General features: G+C 36.8%; 1 protein-coding gene and 3 pseudogenes across 2 annotated transcripts; 2 read left to right on the forward strand and 2 right to left on the reverse strand.

Annotated features, from left to right (window-relative positions):
• Window positions 1–5,279: 5,279 nt before the first annotated feature.
• Window positions 5,280–5,717, reverse strand: LOC145633092 (uncharacterized). The gene has a single exon (XM_081685385.1). The coding sequence runs from the start codon at window positions 5,715–5,717 to the stop codon at window positions 5,280–5,282; it is 438 nt and encodes a 145-aa protein (XP_081541511.1).
• Window positions 5,718–9,259: 3,542 nt separating this feature from the next.
• Window positions 9,260–23,853, reverse strand: part of LOC145633093 (epoxide hydrolase 1 pseudogene) — a 32,056-nt pseudogene continuing 17,462 nt past the window's right edge.
• On the forward strand, window positions 12,746–13,659 carry LOC145630969 (translationally-controlled tumor protein homolog pseudogene; annotated as a pseudogene).
• On the forward strand, window positions 14,815–22,503 carry LOC145631261 (isocitrate dehydrogenase [NAD] regulatory subunit 1, mitochondrial-like; annotated as a pseudogene). The gene is made up of 6 exons (XR_014112381.1): window positions 14,815–14,847; window positions 18,002–18,352; window positions 19,712–19,950; window positions 20,123–20,201; window positions 20,940–21,036; window positions 21,958–22,503. The product of XR_014112381.1 is annotated as an isocitrate dehydrogenase [NAD] regulatory subunit 1, mitochondrial-like (transcript).

The raw sequence follows: 23,853 nt of genomic DNA on the forward strand, positions 1-23,853 counted from the left end.
CACTAGTTGCACAACACTTCCACGACCCCCGAAAACACCACCAGTCGCACACCACTTCCACGACCATCAATTTCGCCAATCCCGGAGTTCAACGATGATATAATTCGAACACCCAACTAGGCATCCTTGCGACCATAAATCGACAACTGAGGAGTGAGAGCGTTGGAGAGAGGGCTGCGGCGGAGAGAGGGGTGTGGGATTCCGTCGAGGCTGGCGGTTGAATTTTGAGGGCTAAGCTAGGTGGGTGTTTCGAGATTAGGGCTTGAGTTTTGAGATTTTCGTGGGGGTGGGATTTCGTTGGGGTGGTGCTTGGATTTTGTGGGGCTTTAGGCGTGGGTTTCGTGGGGGTGGTGGGTTTTGTATAGGTGGGTAACATGGGTGATTTTTATGGAGTTTTTCAGGCTGAGGGTTGAGTTTTTAGGGGCGGGAGGAGTTTTTTTAGGGCTATGGGTGGTCTTTTCGGGGCTATCGGTGGTGAAATCAGGGCCGTGGGTGGAGTTTTTGGGGCGAAGTTTGGGTTTTGGGGGCTGTGATGGTTTTCCGGCGTGGTTGGAGTTTCGTAGTGGCCTAATGGGTGGAGGTGGGGGTAAAGGGTGAGGGTTGGGGTTGGGGTGGCCATGGTGGTAACTGGTGGTCGGAGAAGAGATAAAATTTTTTTTTTTTTTAAAAGGGAAATTTTTTTTAACATGTTTAACAGGTTGTAGGTCAAAGGGATTGTTAGTGGAAGATCCCTATAAAAGATGGGATTGTTTTTGGAATTTCAAAAGGTGGGATTGTTTGTGGAAGAGCGACCAAAGGTGAAACTATTAGATTACAATTTTCCTTATTAATATAGAGCAGTCAACACCAAAGATGAAACAAAGATGGGTTAAGTGAAGACAATTAGGGCTGTTCATCGGTCCAGAACCGGACCGACGATAGAAAATTAGAATTTTAAGAACCGAATACCGGAAAGATTAAGCTAGGACCGAACCCGGACCGGACCAAAAGAATCGGTCCAAAACCCGAACTGGACCGCATTGGACCGATTTAAGAATTTTTTTAAAACGAGTACTAAATTTTTAATAAATTTATGGAAAAATCATAAAAAGTAAAGGAAAAACTATATTTTTACGTTTTTTTTTTTTTGTATGTTTAGTATAAATAAACTTAAAAAGTTAAAATTTTCTAAGCTTATTAAGGATAATTTTAACCATTATTTAAGGTTTTACTCATGTTTTTTTTAAAAAAATCGGTCTAATCCAAGACCGGTTTTTATAGGGTTTTGGACCGAACCAAACCGAAGACCGAAAAAATGAATTTCAAGACCTGAAGACTGGATCGATTAATTCGGTCTGGTCCGGTCCGGGGTGGTTCGGTCTAGTTTTTCGGTTTGAACTGATTTATGAACACCCCTAAAGGCAATAGGACGAAACTCTACCAAAGACAAGAAATGATGTAATAAAGACAGGAAATCATAGACGAATGTGAGAAGTTACACACTTATACTATCTCATTTTTTATAATGATCTTAACACTTTCTATTTTCACCTTTACTGTATACACGTTGAGGCAATGAGAATTAGGTATGTGGGAGACTGGTTTTGATTTCCCTGTTTAGTGTTTTAGTTAATGTTTGAACATTTTAATGTAAGACACTAAGAAAAACCATTCATGTTTTGGAGTAATATAAATTTCATGCAATATTTTATCATTATGTTTGCTATCTAATTGTAGTTTATGATTAAATAATGAGTCCATTCGATTATGAGAATATTCAAAATAGGGTATCAAGACCGATCTTGGTAAGGAAACACCTATTAAGTGAACATTGAATATTATAATCGAAAATTATCCCTAATCAAGGTTATTTAAATGATGGACGATTAATGACCATTTGAGATTAGTGTGTAGTTTGATTTATAACACCGTTTCTTGTGCCATAAGGACATGATTTTCATAAATCATTTGCACAGTATTGGTTTGGAACCATACTGGGTCGACATATGAGAATACTCTAAGAGATTAAAAATCGTCATAAGTATACTTCTTATTATGGCTATCGGAACCTATTTCCTCGACCATGAGTATTGTGAGTTCTCTTGTTTGAGTACTAGTCCGCTTTGATGTTGTCAACGTCTGCCGTAAAAGGGGATTATAACGACAACACTCGGGCGGCTAGGTCCTCTTAGTAAGAGAAGCTACATTACAAGACTGGGAATGTCCCCCTACTAAAAAATAGGGAAGATGTCTTTATTGTTTACAAGGCCTCTCGAAGAGCGAGACTATAAAATGCATAGCCGTGCTCGGATGGATTCTAGAAATCATCTGTTTATTAACAATCGGACTCGGGATCGAGAAACACTTCTGAACATAATAAGGATGACGAATAAACTAACCTTATAGTTCAAGAAGAGACATTAAGTGACATAGGAAAAAGACTATACACTAAATGCGCAGTTTTCCGGAAGGACAAGTGGGAGGTTGAAAGGAATGATGTCCTTCGAACAAGTATATTATTCCGATAGAGGGTTCGGAATTATTAGAAAGCTAATTATTCAGCGAGATCAAGTGATCGGAATGCCTAGATGGAGGCCGCTTCCGATCAGTAATATTAATGTATAATTAATATTACATCTTAATCTTGACTTAACCCTTCGGGTCACACCCAAGCAACTAACGGAGCGAAGCGACGAATTAAATCAGAAGAAATTAATGAGTCGCCCAAGTAATTAATATTTAGATGCCGGAAATTCGAGCTTAGAGCGTCGAATCTGAGCATCACAAGTCGAGTCAAAAATAATAAAAGACGAGACGAGAAAATTACTAATATATCAACAAAATGACTAAAATACCCCCAGCATCGGAATGTCCGAGTGATAGGGGCATATGGCCTAGCAAGGTGGCGAGCAATGTGTGCTAGTGCACCTTGGCTGACATGGCTAGCTAGAAGCCCATACCTAGTGCGAGGCATACTAGCAGCAAGTCGAGGCTAGCAGCCCGCACCAAAGTACGAGGCTTGCTAGCAAGCTGCGGCTAGCAGCCCGCACCTAGTGTGTGGCGTGCTACCATGCTATAGCTAGCATCCCGCACAAGTTTTGTGGCTTGCTAGCAGCAGCCTTCGGCCATAACCAAGCCCGCACAGCAAGCATGCGTGGCCTACTGGGCTGAAAAGGGTAGCAGCGGCAAGGCAGCCCACCTTGGGTGCCTTGGTGCCCAAGTGTGGGGCTTACACGTGGCGCGAACTAATTAGATGTTTGGTGTTGTGTTGGCCGGCTATGGGAGAGGGAGTGGGGAGCAAGTTTGGTCCCCCCCCCCCCTTCTCCAAATGGTCCTCACCTAACCTCTCTTAAGAGTATGACACTTGTTGATTATTAGTAACTTGATTATTAATTTTATTTTTAATTTAAAATAAAATGGAAAAATTAAATCTCCCACATTGATGGGTGAGCTTTTCTCACTCTTGCATTTCCCTATAAATACCCAACTTGGGGTATTAGGAAAAACACTAGAGTAAGTGTTGAAAAAGGCATCACCATTGTGAAAACCTTTGAATACAATTAAATTACTCGGGTTTAGGTCGGGCTTAGATAACTCCTAATTTAAGCAATAGACCATTTTCGGTGCTCGGGTTGCGTGTGAACTTCGTTGGAGGTCCTCGTGTGAGCGGGGCTAAGAGCTTTCGAAGTAAGAACTCAATTAGTGAGCGAAGCACGCGCCAAAGGTATTAATCTCTTTCTTAATCTTGTGTTTAAGTTAATTATGATTCATGGTTATAATTATTACAAGTGTGGTCTTGGCTCGGGTTTCCTTTCGTGATGGGTCGGACTCACCGAAATCCAACACTCTCAACCCTAGGCACTTAGTCTACTTATAATCATATTATAACTAGACTAGGTTAGGAAGCCAAAAATCCTCTAATCTCCTCTACATGGCCGGCCACATTAGGGGATGAGGCCCATCATTGGCCTCGTCCTCTCATACTCGATCTAGGCCCTTTGTGTGACCTTATAAGATCCGTCCAATTAGGCTTTGGCCTATTTTACTAGCCCAAAGATTGTTAGTACCTCTAGCTATGATATAGCGACGACCAAAATGAACGAATTTAATTATCTCCATAATTTGATCCATTTATATATCTAGTAATTACACATGATGAAGACATAAGTCCTTCACGGACAGCCCTCTCCCGAGCTTTGAGTTACTTCGTCTGATTCTGAGGACGAGGAGGAAGATGATGAGTAGGAGGGTGAGACTGAGCCGACTGGTGAAGAGGAGATAGCCAAGGTGTAGCCTGCCGATGATGCGACCATCGAGGGAGAGTCGACCTTGGAAGAGCCTACAAAGGATGATAAGTCGGCCGAGTGAAGAGCTCGGGTTCTCCAGCAGCAATTTTTTAAGATTTCAGTACTTAGTTATCTCTTACTTCACATTCGGTAGCATGTTTTGAGCGGTCTTGCATAAATTTGATTATACCGCCTTGTTTTGAGCGGCTTGGTTTTATGCAAGTTCTTTCAGTTTAGCATTTTTGAGCAATTTTTCATGCTTTTCCATACTTATCATTTTTGAGCAATTTTTCATGCTTTTACCTTTTCATACGACTGCTACTAGGGATAAGCCTCTTTGTTTGGCATTTGCCTAGTCCAAATTCTCAAAGGTTTGATTAACTTATTAGATTTTATGCCTTGAAGGGTATGAAGACTAGTAAATTAATCAAATCATAATAATGATTGCCCTTGGACAAGGTTAATGCTGAATTATCCCTTATATATACGCCTGTTGTATTGGATTTGTTTGAGATGTCCTTTGACACTATCGCTCGGACGCAACTCATGAAATTTAAAGTAATATCTCAACTTGGAAAGTTTTAAGTATTGGCTGGGCTCATACGCGTAGGCGTGCCCTTGCCTACATTTGGGTAGAAGTACCTTAGGCGATTTTTATGGCAACCTGATGCTCATCCGTCCGACCGTGGTGAGGTCAGACAATTTTATGGACTTTTCAGTCTTTGTGGCTGAGTTGTTTAACTAAGGGATGCCCTTGCTAAACAATTACTCAGACGCTCTGAAATGCCTTTTAGAGGTTGAGCTGCTATGTTACAAGCATCGTCGTTATTATTTTCATTCGGCATTTCTACTTAATGAATAGTCATAAATAAATGGCAAAAATTTAAATAACACTGTTTGACTTTTCATTAATTTTGTCAAAATTACATTGTTGGGGTCGTAAAGCATTGATTACAATGCTCGGTCATCTAAACCTAGCTGTATATACAACTTTTTTGGCTAAGTACAAAATTTTTAAGCATAATACTTTCTCAAGTTGTCCGTATTCCAAGTACATGGAATAGGACAACCATCTAGGGCTTCGAGATGATAGGTACTATCTCGGACTTCCTCTTTGATTCGGTAGGGCCCTTCCCAGTTTGGGGTTAATTTCCCATCCTCATTGGCTCGGCCTACCGCTTCCATCTTCCGTAGCGCCAAGTCTTCCATCTTCAGCGGCCGCTTAGACCTTTTGCGGTTATATGCCCTTGTCATTCTGAGACGGTATTCATGATTAAGCGCCGCATTGCCTCTAGCTTGTGGAAGGAAGTCTAAGGCGGTTTTCATGGTCTCCCAATTAGATGTTTCATCAAATAGCATTACTCGGAGAGTAGGCTCGGACATCTCATTTGGGAGCATGGCTTCAACATTATAGACTAGGAAGAATGGGGTTTCTCCTGTTGAACTTTTCATAGTTGTACGTATGGACCATAGTACATTGACCAACTCGTCTGCCCATTTGCCGCGTGCTTTCTCAAGCTTGCACTTTATGTTGTTAGAGATCAGCTTGTTGTAAGCTTCTACTTGGCCGTTGGTCTGTGGGCATCCGACCGAGGCAAAACAGTGAGTGATGCCCTGGTCACTTAGCAAGTTTTTGAGTTGGCCCGATTCAAATTAGGGTCCATTGTCGAATACCATTGACTGCGGCACACCATAACGAGTGATGATATTTTTCCAAATAAAAGATGACTCATCTGTCCATTTGAGCCTCAGACGACCTCATCTTCAACCTATTTTATGAAGTACTCTACTGAAGGATTTATGTCTTCGTCGTGTGCAATTACTAGATATATAAATGGATTAAATTATGGAGATAATTAAGTTCGGACATTTAGGTCGTCGTTTTATCATAGCTAGAGGTACTCACGATCTTTGGGCTAGTAAAATAGCCAAAGCCCAACTGGACGGATCCTATAAGGTCTCACAAAGGGCCTAGATCGAGCACGAGAGGACGAGGCCCGTGATGGGCCTCATCCTCTAGTATGGTCGGCCATGTGGAGTGAGTTTGAGGGTTTTGGGCTTTCTAACCCTAGTCTAATTATAATGAGATTATAAATAGACTAGGTGCCTAAGGTTTGCTAAGCAGTAACTATACACTTGAATTATTTGATTTCCTATGTTTGATTTTTCAGTCCTAAATCTGCAGTGTTTGATCCTCACAACTTGGAGCTGTGGCTAAAGGTGTGTTCACCATATCAAGTTGTGAAGTTTTTATTAGTGAACATTAAAAGTGTTTCTGTGCCTATGATTATTTAATAAAGATCTAAACTAGTTTATGTGACGAAAGGTTAATGGAGAAATAAAGCAAAAGGGGTCAACAAAAGATATGATATTCTCAGTTCCATTCCTCGTCAGCCATATAAGCTCTTTTGTCACACTTCTGGAAGGAGATGTGATCCTAACAGGTACTTTGATATCTTATTTATTGAAATTTTCTCCTTTGATATAAAATTCTGACTATTCTGCATTTTGTGCTTCGATCTATCATTGGTCATTACTGCCTTTATTTTTTTGCCCAACTGATTGGGAGCTGTGATTTTCTGGGGAAATCATCATTAATTTAAATAGCAGATTAGCACAATGTCAACAAATTAGCTGTATTTTCCTCTAACTCAGGATTTTCATTATGCTGTATATTTTTGCTATCCATTAAATTACCTCCCTCTGTTTTGTATTAATAGTCATATACTAATATATACCGCGAACCAGTTTAAATTGCAAGAAAAATGTCGCCTCCTTTCCTTAAAAAGGACTGTTTTGTGATTGATTTAACCATTATACCCTTGCTAAGAATGTATAGTGGAGAGTAATGCTATGTTTGGATAACAAATTAGAAGGTAAATGGAAGGGAGGGAAATAGGAGGAAGGGGAAGGAAGGGAAAGTGGAGGAAATGATGAACTCCATTTTCCCTCCAAATCTCTCCAATTTTGAAGGGATGATCTTTATTAAAGGAGGAGGGAAAATGGATCCCTCCCTCCCCCTCCCCTTCCCTCCCCCAACATATTATCCAAACAAGGAACTTTGTCTCCCTCCCTTTCCCTTCCCTTCCTTTCCTTTCAATTTTTGTTATCCAAACATAGCCTAAAAGTCATCTCTTGCAGAGGATCTTTGAGTGAATCTGTATCAAATACTCAATTATGAATGTTTAAGAACAACGTAACTATTTAATTCTGACTGAGGGAAATTTTTCTTGGTTTGCCAGACGCAGCTCTACACTATCCAATAGATAATCTCCTTTATGAGATTAACCTGATACTGTATGGCAACTTCTTATATTGATATACCGATATTGTATTTACTGACGCATAAAAGCATGTCTCTCCCCTGCACTGTCATCCTCTATTCTTTTGTCCCTGAAACCCATGCCTTCACGTAGCTAACATGTCTATTTTCAGCTGAAAGTTCACTGGTTATATTGTGCAGGCACCCCAGAAGGCGTTGGTCCTGTCAAACCAGGTGAAAATATAACTGCTGGTATAACAGGTCTCATAGACGCTAATTTTAAGGAAAATTTGCGAGGAAGGTCCTTTTATGAGGTCGACCTTGTGTGGAAGGTCCTTTTATGAAAAAGGTGGCACGAAAGGTCCTTATATGAACATTGGGTTGTGAGGAGGGTCCTTTGACCAAATTCCGGCGTTGACCAATTTTTTCCGGCCAAAAATAATTACGTGATGTGCACGTGACCACTTAAATGAGGTTTTTTTTTTCTTTTTCCCTCTTTTCCCTTGATTTCCCTTTCCCCCTTTAAATTAAGCTCGGAAACAACAATTACAATTAGAATTATGGTTGTTAATTGTTATGGTGTTTGATTTCACCAGAACCAGAACCGGCCACCTACGAAAACCACCCATTAAAACCCACACCTCGAACATCCACCACCTAAAAAACCTCAATTAAGTGGTCACGTGCACATCACGTGATTATTTTTGGCTGGAAAATCTTGGTCAACGCCGGAATTCAGTCAAAGGACCCTCCTCGCAACCCAATGTTCATATAAGGACCTTTCGTGCCACCTTTTTCATAAAAGGACCTTCCACACAAGGTCGATCTCATAAAAGGACCTTCCTCGCAAATTTTCCTAATTTTAATGTTGAAAAACGGATTGCACCAGTAAGGAGTTGATCCCAACAGTTTGGCATGTTATCTGTTGCGGTTGGCTCTGGTCTTTCTCCAAGCTAGTGGATAGCTAAGATGGGTGTAATAAAACAGTTTGCAATATGCAACTTATACTTTTAGTAAGTTGCAGAGGCCGTAAAGCAACCATGGTTCGAAAATGCGGTTTTGGTTACGATCACGGGAACGGTTGCGGTGTCGCGGAAACGCTTATGATGCGTTGGTTGCGGACCATGTCACGGTTGTTTCCATGCAAATTTGATTTCAAGATAATAGAGGATTAGAGCCATTAGTGAAGTGATATGGGGGCATAATAAGAGATTTGAGCCATTAGTGGGGAGATATGTGGGAATCTTTAACTATATCTTTGAATAGAAAGTAACTTTTGTGTAAAATAATAGATGTAACTTTGATTAGAAAGTAACTTTTGTGTAAAATAATAGATGTAATTTTCAATGAGGGATGATTTAGGGTAGAAATGTTTGATTCGGACAAAATCCAGGGTTTTTAATACCCTTGTTGATGCGGACAATCTCAGTTCGGTCAATTGAATTTTCTTTACAAAACGGCCCAACCAAGACTTCGCGTCCGTGTTTTAATACTATGAAAGCAACAATCAAGAAGTTGCAGAATTCCTTATTGCCTTTTTTTTTAAAGAAAAACTAAATAAAAATTTGGGTTGGTGGCTGTTGTTGTTGAGGTCATACATATCATTTGTTTAGCTGAACTATTTAAATAATTTGATGAAAATTATAGTAAATCAGCGTCTTTATGTTTTTTTTTTTTTTTGTTTTTGAGGAAACTTTACTTAACTTTGTTACTACCTCTGTCCGAAATTTGTTCAATTAGAAATTAATCTTTTATCAAGGGAAAGCCGGATAAATTCGTAGGTGTGATTGGATATCAAATCAGGCTTCTCTTGCTGTAAAAAATGAGCTACTCCTTCAAGTATGACCACATCCTTCAGAAGTGGTACATCGTTTTTCATCCCCCCGCCTTGAACATACTCCTTCACTCCAGGCTTAAGGTAAGACAGATCCAATTCTCCAACAATGAACTTCGCTGGTACGTTTACATGCGCTCCCATCCATGGTGCCATGAGCTCCCAATTTCTGCAGTAAAAATAAAGATGGTAAACAAAGAATGACCAGACAAACAGCATGCTTATTTATGCCGGTTTGCAGGATGGCTAGGCTGTATAACTTCAGTCTTAAGAGTCTACAATGTACTCAATATGAAAAACAGTAACACCGAAGACACTGAAAACGCCATCCTACACACTGCTAGCAACGGTGTGTTGCAACACTGAAATTTTCTCTATGGAGGCGGATGCACGATGCTTCGTGCATCCGTTTTCTCTTAAAAAAGGCAGAATGAACATTCCGTTGTTCAGTAAAGAACATACATTTATTTTGTAAAAAACATATAGCTATTTCATAAAGAACATCACATATAGCTGTATTGTAATGAACATATAGTTGTTTTATAAAGAACATATAACTATTTTGTAAAAAAAAACATCCAACTTCATGTTCTTTATATACATCTAAAGAACATCCGTAATATTAATTAAAAACATGATAATTAGAGGTGATCAACTTCGGCCCGACCCGAAAATAAGGCGGGTTAGACAAGCCTAAAAATGCATTTTTAGTTAAAAATCCAAACTTGGCCCATTAAAACCCGAAAAGCCCACTACATTTTTCGGGTTTTTTGGACACGAGATATTATGTTAAGGCCCAGTCCAACCCAAAATTTTTATCACCTCTAATGATAATATAATGTAATGAACATTATTTTTATTCAATCACCATAATCTAAAGACAAAATTCAAAGAACATTCAAAATAAACAATTAACATATGTCACAAATAAAAAGTATATTATTTGTGACATTCAAAGAACATGAACATAAAGAACATTATTTAACTAGACGTTATGTTCTTTACAATTTATAACATATTCTTTGCACTTTACTGAATGTTCTTTACATTTCTATACGATGTTCTTTATAATTCTATAATATGTTCTTTTCACTTAAACTAAATGTTCTTTATATTTCTATGCAATGTTGTTTCCGCTTTTTTTGGAAGAGATGCACCATGTGGATCGTGCATCCGTCTGCACGAACCATGCATTCTTAATAGTCTACAATGTACTCAATATGAATAACAGTAACACCGAAGACATTGAAAACGCCATCCTACACACTGCTAGAAACGGTGTGTTGCAACACCCAGCAATTTCTCAAGCTTGGAAGATAACCAGCACCCAACATTCAGGGATGCTGATGAAACTGAAGCAACAACCATTTTGGTGCTAACTGTTTTAAGTTTGCGAATTCCTTGTCATTTCTAGACAACCAAACATGCATCCCACAATGTTCTTCTGAGGCATGGCAGTCTCTAGCCATTGTTATGCATTCATTTATACTAAATAGTTGGATTAGTATCCCACTATCGGCTTTTCCCACTAGTGTAATAGATGAAGACTAAACATGAGTGTAAGTTTGAGGAGGGACATACAGATTTATAGCACGATAATAGTTCAATCCTCCACTGAAGCCGGTATGTGTAAATTTGTCCCGGTAGTAAGCAACATCTTCTTCCGACAACCAATTTGGATAAGGAGGCACATCATTGAAGGCTTGTCCTTTGGGCAACATTAAAGGTCCTGGATGGCGGTACGAAAATAATTTTCTTAAGAATTTGTCAGCACAACCAGCTTCAGCAATCTCGGACTCTATTTCTCCAGGTTCCTTCATGTATTAACCATCATTCATTTTTGTTCTGTATCAATTTAGTATTCACAAGATTGATATGAAAACTTTGAAAATGAAGCACTTGAATGATTAAAAATAAAAGGAATTGAGAGATAAACAAGAAAGAATTCTTGTATTAGTTATGTACTGGATTCTTATAAGCATTTATGGTACTAATGAGACTATTTTTACTCAGTAGGAACATTATCAAATGAGCGAATAAGCAAAAAAATAGTGTTGTATTATTATGCAACTAGTGGTAGCACAAACTTAGTCACTTGTATTGTCAAACAAAAAAAAAAAAAAAACAAAAAACCTTAGTCACTTGTGTATACGCATATAAATGGTGGTAAATACGCTAGATGTTTGGGACGATTTCCCTAGACATTGTTGAAATCAAAATTAATTCTTACTTTGCATTGTTTTAAAAATCTATCCTTAAATGGTGTCCACATAGTAACGGATGTTAGCTTTTTTTTTTTTTTATAATTTTTTTTAATATGTGTAGAACCGCAAATCCGCAAATAATAATAGCGGCTTTACCTTTACTGATTTACATGATACTACTGTAGTACGAGTACACAGTACAAATCTGCACAATGATGATAAAAATTCAAACTCTATTTTTCCATTTTCTCTCTCCTCTACTTTCATTCTTGTTTTCTTAATTGTAAACCTCAAATCTTGTTTGATCTTCTCTGTCCTTCCTTTCTCTAAACTCAGCTTTTAATTGTAATTTTGTTTTGATTTTCTAGATAATTTTATACAATTATGAATTTAGAGGAATATCTCAGCATTCAACCTCAGGAACTCCAATTCCATGTTTTTTTTTTCTTCCTGTTTTTCTTTGTAATTTTTTGCAATTGAGGCTGTTAATAAAAACTTGCAGGGTTAAATGGTGAGATTATATCAGATTATCAGTGGGATGGTTAAAAAAAACTTGCAAAAAGAAACGCCAATAGAAAATTAGCAATATTGTTTCTTCAAATACAACCGGTACCAACAATTGCGGTTGTACATGTAAAACCGCTATCATTACTTGCGGTTCTACACATAACCAAAAACCAAAAAAAAAAAAAAAAAAAAAAAAAAAAAAAAAAAAAAAAAAAACTAATATCCGATCCTACATGGACACCATTTAGGGAATAAGTTTTTAAAACAATGCAAAGTAGGAATTAATTTTAATTTCTAGGGAAATCGTCCGAATTCCAATTCACACTATTTAAATAAAAAAAAAATAGAAAATATAGCCAAAACTAAGTTATAGAGTGTAAAGTTTATGAAATAAAATCAACTCTGGCAGCTATAATCAATTTTTTGTTAAAGTTTTAAGAGATTGATGTATAGTTTAGGAAATTACATATCTTGTATGCTACGTTACCTTTGTTAGGTTTCCTTAATTTTTTCACTCCGTTTTATTTTAGGAAAGAAAAGTTTCCATGCCTTTGCAAAATTTGTAATTCTCTAGGATTAGGTTACTTAAAGGCGGTTCAAGTTTCTCTATATATACTCATAACAATATTACATTAAGACCAACAAAAAAATACACAAGAAAAAAAAATAGATTGATTCTTATTCTTAAAAAGAAGAGAGGAAAAAAAAAAAAAGTCTAGAACAATGATCGTGTACGAGGATATCATTAGCGGCGACGAGCTATTGTCCGACTCGTACCGGTGCAGCGAACTCTTCAATGGGTGTCTTTGGGAGGTAGAAGGGAAGTGGGTTGTGAAAGGCGGTCACATTGAAGTCGACATTGGTGCCAACCCTTCTGCCGAAGGAGGAGACGATGAAGAAGTTGTTGATGACGAGGAGGCTATCAAGATTGTCGACATTGTCGACAACTTTAGGCTGCAAGAACAACCTGCCTATGATAAGAAACAGTTTATTGCATGGGTTAAGAGGTACATCAAGAACTTGACTGCCAAGTTAGAGGGTGATAAGGCTGATGAGTTTAAGAAGAACGTCGAGGCAGCAACTAAGTTTCTGATGTCGAAGCTCAATGATCTTCAGTTTTTCGTGGGTGAGAGTATGCACGATGATGGTGCTACGGTCATGGCTTACTACAAGGATGGTGCTACTGACCCCACTTTCTTGTACTTCGCTCATGGTTTGAATGGAGTCAAGCATTGAAGGGTGCTAGTGCTAAGGGATTAATATACATGTAGTAGTGTTTGCCATAATTCTAGTCTTTTAGATTTGGTTATTCTGTTGTTTAAGTTTTTCTTCTGCATTAATTTGGTTAAATTTTGTTATGCACTCCATAATAAATTTCCTAAACGCAATTTTTTTTTCTTTTTTTTTTTAGAAACTCCTAAACGCAATATAATTCTTACTTTCTTTGCTTATATTGAAATTATGTTATCTTGCTAATATCTCTAATAGTACCATAATCCCCACAATAACAATATGTAATCAGTATAATTGAACCATAAAATATAAATAACAAAAAAGAATTAGGTACTTTCTTATCATTTTTTTAAACAAGACTCGTGCTGATTATATTGTTTATACATAACTTTTTATAACATCTAATCAAGTTGGCTAATTCTGGGTTATTTTGCGCCAAATTTCTAAGTAGATGAAAAAGACCACAAGATTTCCAAATTTCAAGATTAGAATATAACTTTCAATTATATATTTGCTCTGATCATTATACAAATTTGAACACACTTTTTACAGGTTTGGGCCATAGTGTTGCCCATTATTATGAGAAAGATTGGAATTTGATATATTTGGGTTTATGTAATTGGGGTGAACCAAATTGGAGGAATTTAATGAAATAAAATGAAATATACTGGGAATTCGATCTGGCCTGGGTTTTTATCTAATCATGGGTTTTGAGCTATGAAAGTTGAAAAGAAAGAAATTGGTTCTTTGATGAGAGTAAAAGTCACATAGAAAAATTGGTAAGAATTTGGTTTTAGTTTAGTGAGAGATTGTGCATAAGATGATGCATTTTTAGGAGATTATATGAAAGAAGTAAGATTAGAAGTTATTTGGGATTTCAAAAACCGTAGAGAAAAATCTCATAAATTTATTGAGAAATTAGAAAAATCAGTTGGAGAACCTCTTAAAAAAACCCTAGCCTTCTTTTCACTCTTCTCTCTCCTAAACCTAGTCTCCATTGTCAATTTTAAAGGGGCTTCCATCGGATTTCACCGGTGGAAAGCCCCAATCTTTATTTACTTTAATTTTAAGCTTTTTGTTTTGAGGTTGCAATAATGTCTCCCTCGAAATAAAGGGTTTCTCTCCTTCGAAAGACAAGATTTTTTCGATCTCCTTCGAAAGACAAGGTTTTTCGTACTCTTTCGAAAGACAAGGTTTTATTTGTGCTTAATTTGGTCGCCGGTTGTGCAAGGCTACTATTGATTGTGGCTCGGATTCGGGTTACGGAATCAGCACAAGAATTTACTTTCTCACAAAATTGCGAAGCGACGACGGATCCATTCAAAAAGCTGTATGAGACAACGAATCGAGAATATATGCCGAATTGTTAAATTTATGTATTTGGATTCTTAGCCCTTCCCCGATTAATTCTTGTTTGATTTTGTTAAATTCGTTTTCATTAGCGTTTATATTAATGAAATTTAGTGTCCTTTAGGACTTTTTTCAAAAAAAAAAAAAAAGAAAAATCAGATGGAGGAAGGTGTTGGCGGGAAACCCACAACTGTTTGAGAAAGTTTAGGCCTTTTCATATAATCACTTGGAGGAAGGTTTTGATGTTTATTATGGGCTGGCCTTTGGCATTTTAAGACACATGTGCGCCTCACATTGGGTAGCAAATCGGCTAGAGGTAAAGATGACATGGGGATAGAATGGCTAGAGAGTAGAGACACGAATGATTTCCTTAGAAATTGTTTAAATCAAAATTAATTTCCACTTTGCGTTGTTTTAAAAATTTATTCTCTAAATAGTGTCCCTGTAGGATCAGGTAATATCCCCTGTTTTTCCATTTTCTCTCTCCTCAACTTGTTTTTCTTTTTTTTTTTTGGTAGAAAGATAACGATTAAATTATGGGAGGTTTAAATAAGTTACATCATAGTTTCTAGCGTTTTGGTTAGATGGTGTATGAGTGTATGACCATCAGTAGCATCATTACAGACAAAAGATCGAGTTTTGAGTATCTCTTCCAAAATAATACTACTACAGACCAGGGGAGGGGAGTTAAAAACATTCAGCTTGTACAAATGATCGATTACTTTCGTGAAATGCTTATTCATGATTGATCAAATTTTTGCAGGTGGGGCTATTAAAAAAAAAACTTGCAGATGACTACATGTAAAATAGTGAGATGATATTAGTGGAATGGTTAAAAAAACTTGCAAAATGAATTGTCAATAGCAATATTAATTCTTCATATAAAACTGCTACCAACGATTGCGTTTGTAGTTGTAAAACCACTACCCCCAATTGCGGTTCTACAGTGAACTAATAAAAAAATATTAAAAAAAAAAAAAAAAACAAAAATAAAGCAAATACCCAATCCTACGTAGACACTATTAAGGGAATAAGTTTTTAAAACAAAGCAAAGTGGGAATTAATTTTGATTTAAACAATTTCTAAGGAAATCGTTTGGATGTTTGTTTGGTAGATTGTAAAATGTGGAAATATAAGATTTGCAAATTTATGAAAGTATGATTGCCCATAAAATTAGCTACTTTTGTGTGTGGCCAGCTAATACACGAGAAACCTCGCTCTGACCAACTAATCCCTAATTGAGTAACCCCTAATCGAGTAGTCATTGATCAAATTAAATAATCCTTGACCGACTGAGTAACCCTTGACTGACCGAGTGAGTAACCCTTGACTGACCGAGTAACCCCGACCATTCTTTCATAAAAGAAAAATTGTGGCTGGTTACAAGGTGTGATCAACCACATATGAAAGTTTGTGCCACAAAATACATGGAAATTGGCCCCCACTTAGTTACTCAAAATTCTTATTATTTGCGTGCAAATGTCTTCACAACAACAAAACGATCTAATATTTCTACGAAATTTGATGTAGATTTTCAACACCAATAATATAAAAATTCCTATGAGCATTTAATTCTCATGCCAACCAAATAATACCTCTAGATATCTCATGACTAAACAGTTTATGGGGTAACCATTGGCCTTGTGTACGTGATCTATTCCTCGACTAGAAAAGAAACAAAAATATCAACTACTCTGTATTAAAATTCTCAATGGTTAACGATTATGGTAAAATAATCAATTATATCACTTTCATCTCCAGATTTGTTTTAGATAGACAACTCTCAATTAATACAGGAAAAGGGACCTTGCATAGGTAATTAATAATTTGGTCAGTGGTGTTTCTGTCTGGGTCCGATAGCCCGAGAATCCGAACCCGAGATCCTGATTCTCCTATCGGCAAGCTGAGAACCTACACAATGAACAGAAGTTAGCTAGCCCCGGGGTGATCCGGGGATAACCACTCCGATGATAAAGTTAGAATGTGTTTAAGAGAAGGTAAGTACGAGAAAGTAGAGAGAGAAAGAGAGAGAGAGTGTGTGTAATAAATGCTTACCATTTAATGAAGCTTAATCTACTATTTATGATAAATTTCATGACAGGTGGTTATAAGACATGCAAGGCTTTTCTCGCCAAGTATCAATGATAAAACTGCCACGTGCCAAGTATTGAAAAGCCAATATGGCTGATATGTCTGCTTTTTGGAGCATATCGACCCTTGTCACATATCATCCCATACAACTAGCCCCCCAAGTGAGGACGTTCACTAGTGGAAAAAATCTTATTTGTAACAAGCTATTCGTAACGGGCATATGATTTCCCGTTACAATTACATCATTTGTAACGAGAAAATTCAATGTCCGTTACGAATAACTAACTAGCCGTAACCAACAAGTCTTGCCCGTTACGAATAACCAACTAGTCGTAACCAACAAGTCTTGCCCGTTACGAATAACCAACTAGTCGTAACCAACAAATTTTGCCCGTTACGAATAACCAACTAGTCGTAACCAACCAGCCTTGCCCGTTACGAATAGGTTTCAAAGTAAACCCTAACTTTTAATTTCCCCTTTCTCACTCTCTCTCTCTCAAAATATTATTTCTCCTTTCTCTCTCCAATGTTGAAGTAGCTCGGTCGTCTCAGATGCCTCAACTCCATTGAAGCAGCTCGGTTATCAGCTCAAGCTCCACTTTTTCTCTCTCTATTGAGAATCGAGGATGTCAGGCGTATCGTTGTAGTGCGGAGATTGCAGAGCTCTTCTGAAATCCGTAGAAGAATCTCAACAACATGCGGAGCTCACTTCTCACTCCAATTTCTCTAAATCTACTGAGCCTGTTCTTAATCTCGTCTGCTCTTCCTGCGGCAAACCCTGCCTCTCCAAAACTGTTATCTCCTCTCTTTTTTCCATTGTTCATATTCAATTTGAAATTAGGGTTTTTTTATTTGTTGAATTTGATTTATCAGGAGTGTGATTTTAAAGTAAACCCTAACTTTTAATTTCCCCTTCTTCTTGTTCCCCTTCTTAGGGTTTTCGATTTTTGGAGCTCAGATTTTCTTCAAGTTTTGCCGTCATGGGAAGAAGTAAGATCTTCATTTATGCGCTATTTTTTCTGGATTAGTGTTTCGATTGTACTGTCAGTTGTCAATTTTGTTTTTGTATGTTCAATCGATTTTGTGAATTCAGTTTCTTCGTCGAATTGGGGTTAATAGTCGAATTTCGCTATTTTTTCTGCTAGTTTTTGCTTGAGTTTTTGTGTTGATATAATCATTTTGAGTGATTATTTTCTATGAAGTCTGTAACTTTTCCTATTTTTGTTTCGATTCGATCAATTTCTTTTTTTGTTAGGGCACAGTCGAACAAGTTATTGATGCAATGCACGCGCCAATCGTGTTCGACAAGTACGAGGTTCATGGTGATATAAAGAAGATTCCAAAAGGTGTTCTTGAATCAATTCGAGAGAATAAGGTTTGTATCAAAGGTGGGTTGATGACACCTGTCGGTGGTGGGGTTAGTTCGTTGAATGTTCATCTGAGAAAGGAGCTTGAACTTTACGCTTCATTAGTTCATTGTTTTAATGTCAAAGGTATTCAAACTAGACATGACAATGTTGATATTGTTGTTATTAGAGAGAATTCTGAAGGAGAGTATGCTGGTTTAGAGCATGAGGTTGTTCGTGGTGTTGTTGAGAGTCTCAAGGTAAAAATGGATTATTTTTGTTTAATTACTGTTCTTATTATTATAATTTTAATTTAATGTGTGGAACTATTGTTAGTTTGTCATATTAATATTCTTTTATGCATAATTTTATGCTAAGTGTATTATAATGATTTTTACTTTCACATAGATTGATAATTTACAATTCTGTAGTGACTAATGGTATCTTGGAAATGATATGTATGCCCATCAGTGATTTATGGTCTGACTTTTCACTATTTTTGAAGGTATGCTATAGATATATAGATTCTAATATGTCTATTAGGAGGCAGAAGGATCATATTCTTTTTATTACTTTTTATTTAGGGATATTAGACCGAATTTCTTTTGTTTTGATTATTATCTTTATAACATTTCTATGTCATATCGTGGCTTTGAGGTTCTAAAACTAGTTTCTGTTTTGTTGGTAAACCAACTACATGGTGCAATGATAACCATCTTGTGTCGTCAGTGTAAGTTAGCTAGTATGTACTATCAACCATAGAAACCCCCCTGCCCCCAATTCATACTGTATTTTTTGAAAGAAACCATCCAACTGAAAGCACTTGAAATCTAATAAGTGTTGACTGTTAAATGATGGGAGTGCCGGACGGTTAATGTGGTTTTCTTTTGGTATTCGTTGCAAATCTCCTTGTTCTGTTCCACCATTGGAGTTGTCCTACCCTCAAGCTTACCTTAATACTTCTACAGTGTCATTACTTGAGCCATTCATTATGTTACGAGTACAACATGGCTCTTATTAGACCCATTACTGACTATGCAATGAGTATGCTACTATTGTTTAATTTTGCCTTGATGCTAACTAGGGCTTGTATATATGTCTAGATTTAATGATTATGAGATTTCAATCTGGTTTTTAATGACCTAAAGGCTAAAGCCAAAAGCTTTACCTAAATGAATGTATTCACCTATCTAAGTCTAGAGTATGTGGCCGTTAATGTGACCATTGTGGTAGCTAAAAAGCAATTTGGTTTATATCAAACTATTCTTCTAGAGCTCTATATCAATTTGGTTTATGTTGGCCTCTTTTTATATTATCTCTTGCTATCTTTGTATGTGCTTCTAAATGTCTGCAGATCTATCTCATCTCTGCAATGTGAAGTCATTTGTATTGCCCTGTAAGGGCTGTCAAGAAAAAAAATAAGAACTCATTTCTTTTGCAATTGACATTATGCTACTAAAAGTTCTGTTTGAAACGCAAAGCCATTGTGTTGCTGATAGTTGGCTTTTTTTTTCCTCTATGTTCTAAAAGATTGAGTTTAATGCTGTTTTTAAAATCTCTGTATAGTTATTGCCTTTATCTTATTGTCTAAAAGATTAAAGCTAATTCTATTGTACTAGGTGATAACAAAGTTCTGCTCTGAACACGTTGCAAAGTATGCATTTGAATATGCTTACTTGAACAAAGAAAGAAAGTGATTGTTGTGCATAAAGCCAACATCATGAAACTTGCAGACGGGCTTTTCTTAGAATCTTGCTGGGAGATTGCAGCACAGTACCCTACCATTGAGTATAATGAGATCATTATGGACAACTGCTGCATGCAGCTTGTGTCAAAGCCTGAGCAATTTGATGTGATGGTATATATCCTAATTCCTATTTCTTCTCTTCCTCATGACTATATCCTTTAATATCATGTAATATACTCTGACTATTCATATAGTCATATTCTCATATGCTTTTGTGAAAATAGACAATGACAGTATGATAATACATTTTCTGATGAGGTCTGTTGTGTTTTACATTTGACAGGTTACGCCAAACTTATATGGTAATCTTGTGTCTAATGTTGCTGCTGGTATTGCTGGAGGAAGTGGGGTCATGCCAGGAGGTATTGTCCTTTAACCTTTGCAACCTCACTCTTTTTCAGTTTCCTTTTGTTCATTAAATTTGCGTGTCATAAGAACTCTTAACTTTATATTGGTCTGCGCCATATCCGAAGTATATGCTTTTGGTCCTGTTTCTCTTTTTTGAAGAATTGGTGCGATGATTCAATGTTACAATTTTATTCTACCCTGAGTCTTTTGTAATGGGTTGTTTGACCTTCATAATTAGATTACTTACTTATTAGATCTTAAGTTTTAGTGGTCAATGAGGGGTGAGGTGGTGGAGGGGAATGTTTAAGTGGATTATATCCTGTATTGTGGTCGCGATGGTGGATAGTTGGACTTATTAGATGTTCGTTTAAGGTGGTTCCATCTTGAAACCAATTGGAAATTGTGGGAACGTCAAAGTTACACTCTAGTCGTTTAAAGTAAATAAACCTTTTTGATATGGGACTATTCATAAGACATTAGCTCATTACTCACCTATAAACTTGTTAAGTTGAGCAAATTGGACAGCTAATGACATCCTATTGGGGTTAAGTATCCGATAGATATTAAGTTCTTGCCTAGTTGCTTGATTGACAACCTTGAAGAAGTGCATTAGGTTCTAATACCTTTAATTGGTTTCCATTTGTTTCTCCAGGAACCTTTTTCTGTATCTCTTTCTGCCCTCAATCTTGCCATACAATTTCACGGTTGGATATAATTCTTTATTCTTGTTTATTACAAGTTGCCTTTGACAGATAAGCGGAAGACATATTATGAATATTCTGGATTGTGGCATATCTATGGTGTCTTGGCAATGAATTGTTGGTTCTGGGATGCAATTTTCCACAGTCGGTTAGTACTCATCCTTTTGTATTTTGCTGTGTAATTCATTCATCAAATTTATGCATCTCCAGTAGCTTTAAGATATCCCTGAGTTCTGCATCCTAAGCTATGTATGTTTTTGATAGCTTCTAAATACTTTTATGTTGGCATCTTGGCAAAAAAAGTGCAATTCAAGATTGATTTTTACACTCACACGGTTCTCACGCAAGGGAAAAGATATAAGCTAGAACGAACAAGACTTTTATTTAGTTATTTATTTTAATTATATATTTTATACTTATAAAATTGTTATATTGAAAGCTTAAAATTGGTAAATCTCTCTCTCTTTTTTTAATCTATTTAGTTTGTTGACTCTATGCTGGTAGGAATAGCTGAATCTGTGACGTGCCCTTTCTTACGGTGACAAGTAAACTAGCTAGACTTGAGAAATATTTGGGACCTTGATCATTACTAGTGGGCTCATTGTTGAAGCACATGAGCACCTAGTTTATGTATCAGGAGGTTGAAATCGAAACAATGTTGACTAAAAATTAGTTCCGTCAGTGGGTGGGATTGAAGGCTGATGCTCTTTATGGATGTCATGAATTTGTTGCTCAATTACTTTTAATATATACACGTATAATGTATGGTAGTAAGGCTTTGATTAATTGATAAGAGTGTATAATGTTGTTTTGTTCCTAATGGCCAAAGTTGGAACATTGACACTCTTTTGTAAATTGAGTATACACTAGAGTTTTATATGGATTATAAAAGATAATATACTTGTGAAGTTGATGAGAATATTTATCAAGATGCCTTCTTTAGTTCTTTACATGGGCTGTGACCAGATAATTTTTATGTGGTGCTATGTAGAAGTCTTTCTCTACTAGTGTGTTTTGTTTATAGTTTTAGTTTATCCGGACTATTAGATTAATATTGTTTTGGTTTCAGGTCTTGAAGTATACAGAAGGCTTGTGCTGGGTCATGCATTATTATTATGGAGTCTGCTCATGGGAGTGGTGAGGTAGTTTGACCACCATCTTCCTCTGTCATGCATAATCTTCCTGGTTCGATCTTAGGGAATATCAATACTGGTGATGAGTCCGAGAGACCGGTCAATAGAGTTGCAGGGGATATGTTATCTGCAAGTGATGCAGATAAACAACAAGGTGAGGAAGAGAATGCTGACAAGAGAATGCAGATGCAACTGTTCTAATGATGTCAGATGGAATTTGTTGTGAATTTTAACAGGAAGTCATAAGTGTATATAGGAGAGTATAAAAACCAAGTAGTAGTACAGTGTGTAATACATGATTTGTCTAGCATTTACATGATATTTTACTACAAATATGCAGGTGTTATTAATATTGTTGTTTGTCAAGGAATAATTAGTCTTTTAGAATGTAATAATTTGGGTGGTAAATGGAAAGAAGAATAGGGGTATTTGTAACTAGCACCTGAAATGCTAGTTACAAATGCCCCTAATTTTTTGTCTTATTCGGAGATTATTCGTAACGGACATTGTAATTGCCCGTTACGAATAAGTAGTTATTCGTAACGGGCACTTGAAACGCCCGTTACGAATAAGTAGTTATTCGTAACGGGCACCTGAAACGCCCGTTACGAATAACTACTTATTCATAACGGACATTGTAAGTGCCTGTTACGAATAAGTAGTTATTCGTAACGGACGGTGCCCGTTACGAATAATAATGGCCATCCGTAACGGACGCTGCCCGTTACGGATGGGCCCTTTTTGCTCGTTACGGATAACCTTTTTTACACTAGTGGTTGGACTATTGATCAACGTTCTCACTTTAGGATACTAGATAATTTAATGTTATGCTACGTTCAGGCTTTCTTTTCCTATCATCAAAATGTGTTATTAATTGATTTGGTTCAATACTATGTTTCTTGTACTCTGTTGAGTATATTTGGTAAAATATTTACTGTAATGTTCGGGGTTTTAAAAAAAACTCTGTTTTCCCCCCGAGTGACCTTGTGTACCGATAAGACACAAGGTCTACTTAATAAAAGGACTGGAAGCCAAAAAACTCCGTTTTCCCCCTAAGTGATCTTATGTACCGATAAGACACAAGGTCTACTTAATAAAAGAAGGGGGACCTTGTGTACCGATAAGACACAAGGTCTACTTAATAAAAGAACTGGGAGCGAAAAAACTCCGTTTTCCCCCCAAGTGACCTTGTGTACCGATAAGACACAAGGTCTACTTAATAAACGAAGGGGGACCTTGTGTACCGATAAGACACAAGGTCTACTTAATAAAAGAACTGGGAGCGATAAAACTCCCTTTTCCCCCCAAGTGACCTTGTGTACCGATAAGACACAAGGTCTACTTAATAAAAGAACTGGTAAAACGTAGTCGTTTAGGAGATGAATCGTTTGCTAGGTTTTAGTAAAGTAAGCGGGAAATATGCATTGAGGCAGGACACGTGTTGCTAATCTAATGGTTTGTATTTAAATTTTACAAATTTTCCTAGCCATTGGATTTCTGACTCAACCGTCACATCAGTTTTTTTTTTTTTTTTTTTAAAAAACAAATTTTCTCCTTCACTCTTATATTCCATTCTCAACTATAAACAAAAAGCAAAAAATCGGTTCAAAAGAGAGATTTTCAGAAAAAAGGGGTTTCATCTATACCTCCATTATTGCCATAGCAAAGTAATCGCCGGTCTTTCAGTTCGTCACTTAAAAGCACAATCGAAGTTCTACACTTTTGGCGAATAGCTTTAAGGTATTTACAGAATTTAATTATTATATATATATAGTTTTTTAAAGGATTTGCATGCTTCGTAATTCGATTTTTGTACCTCTCTTTTTTTTAAA

Source organism: Chenopodium album, chromosome 5, assembly GCF_948465745.1.
Source record: "Chenopodium album chromosome 5, dcCheAlbu1.1, whole genome shotgun sequence".
Taxonomy (NCBI): domain Eukaryota; kingdom Viridiplantae; phylum Streptophyta; class Magnoliopsida; order Caryophyllales; family Amaranthaceae; genus Chenopodium; species Chenopodium album.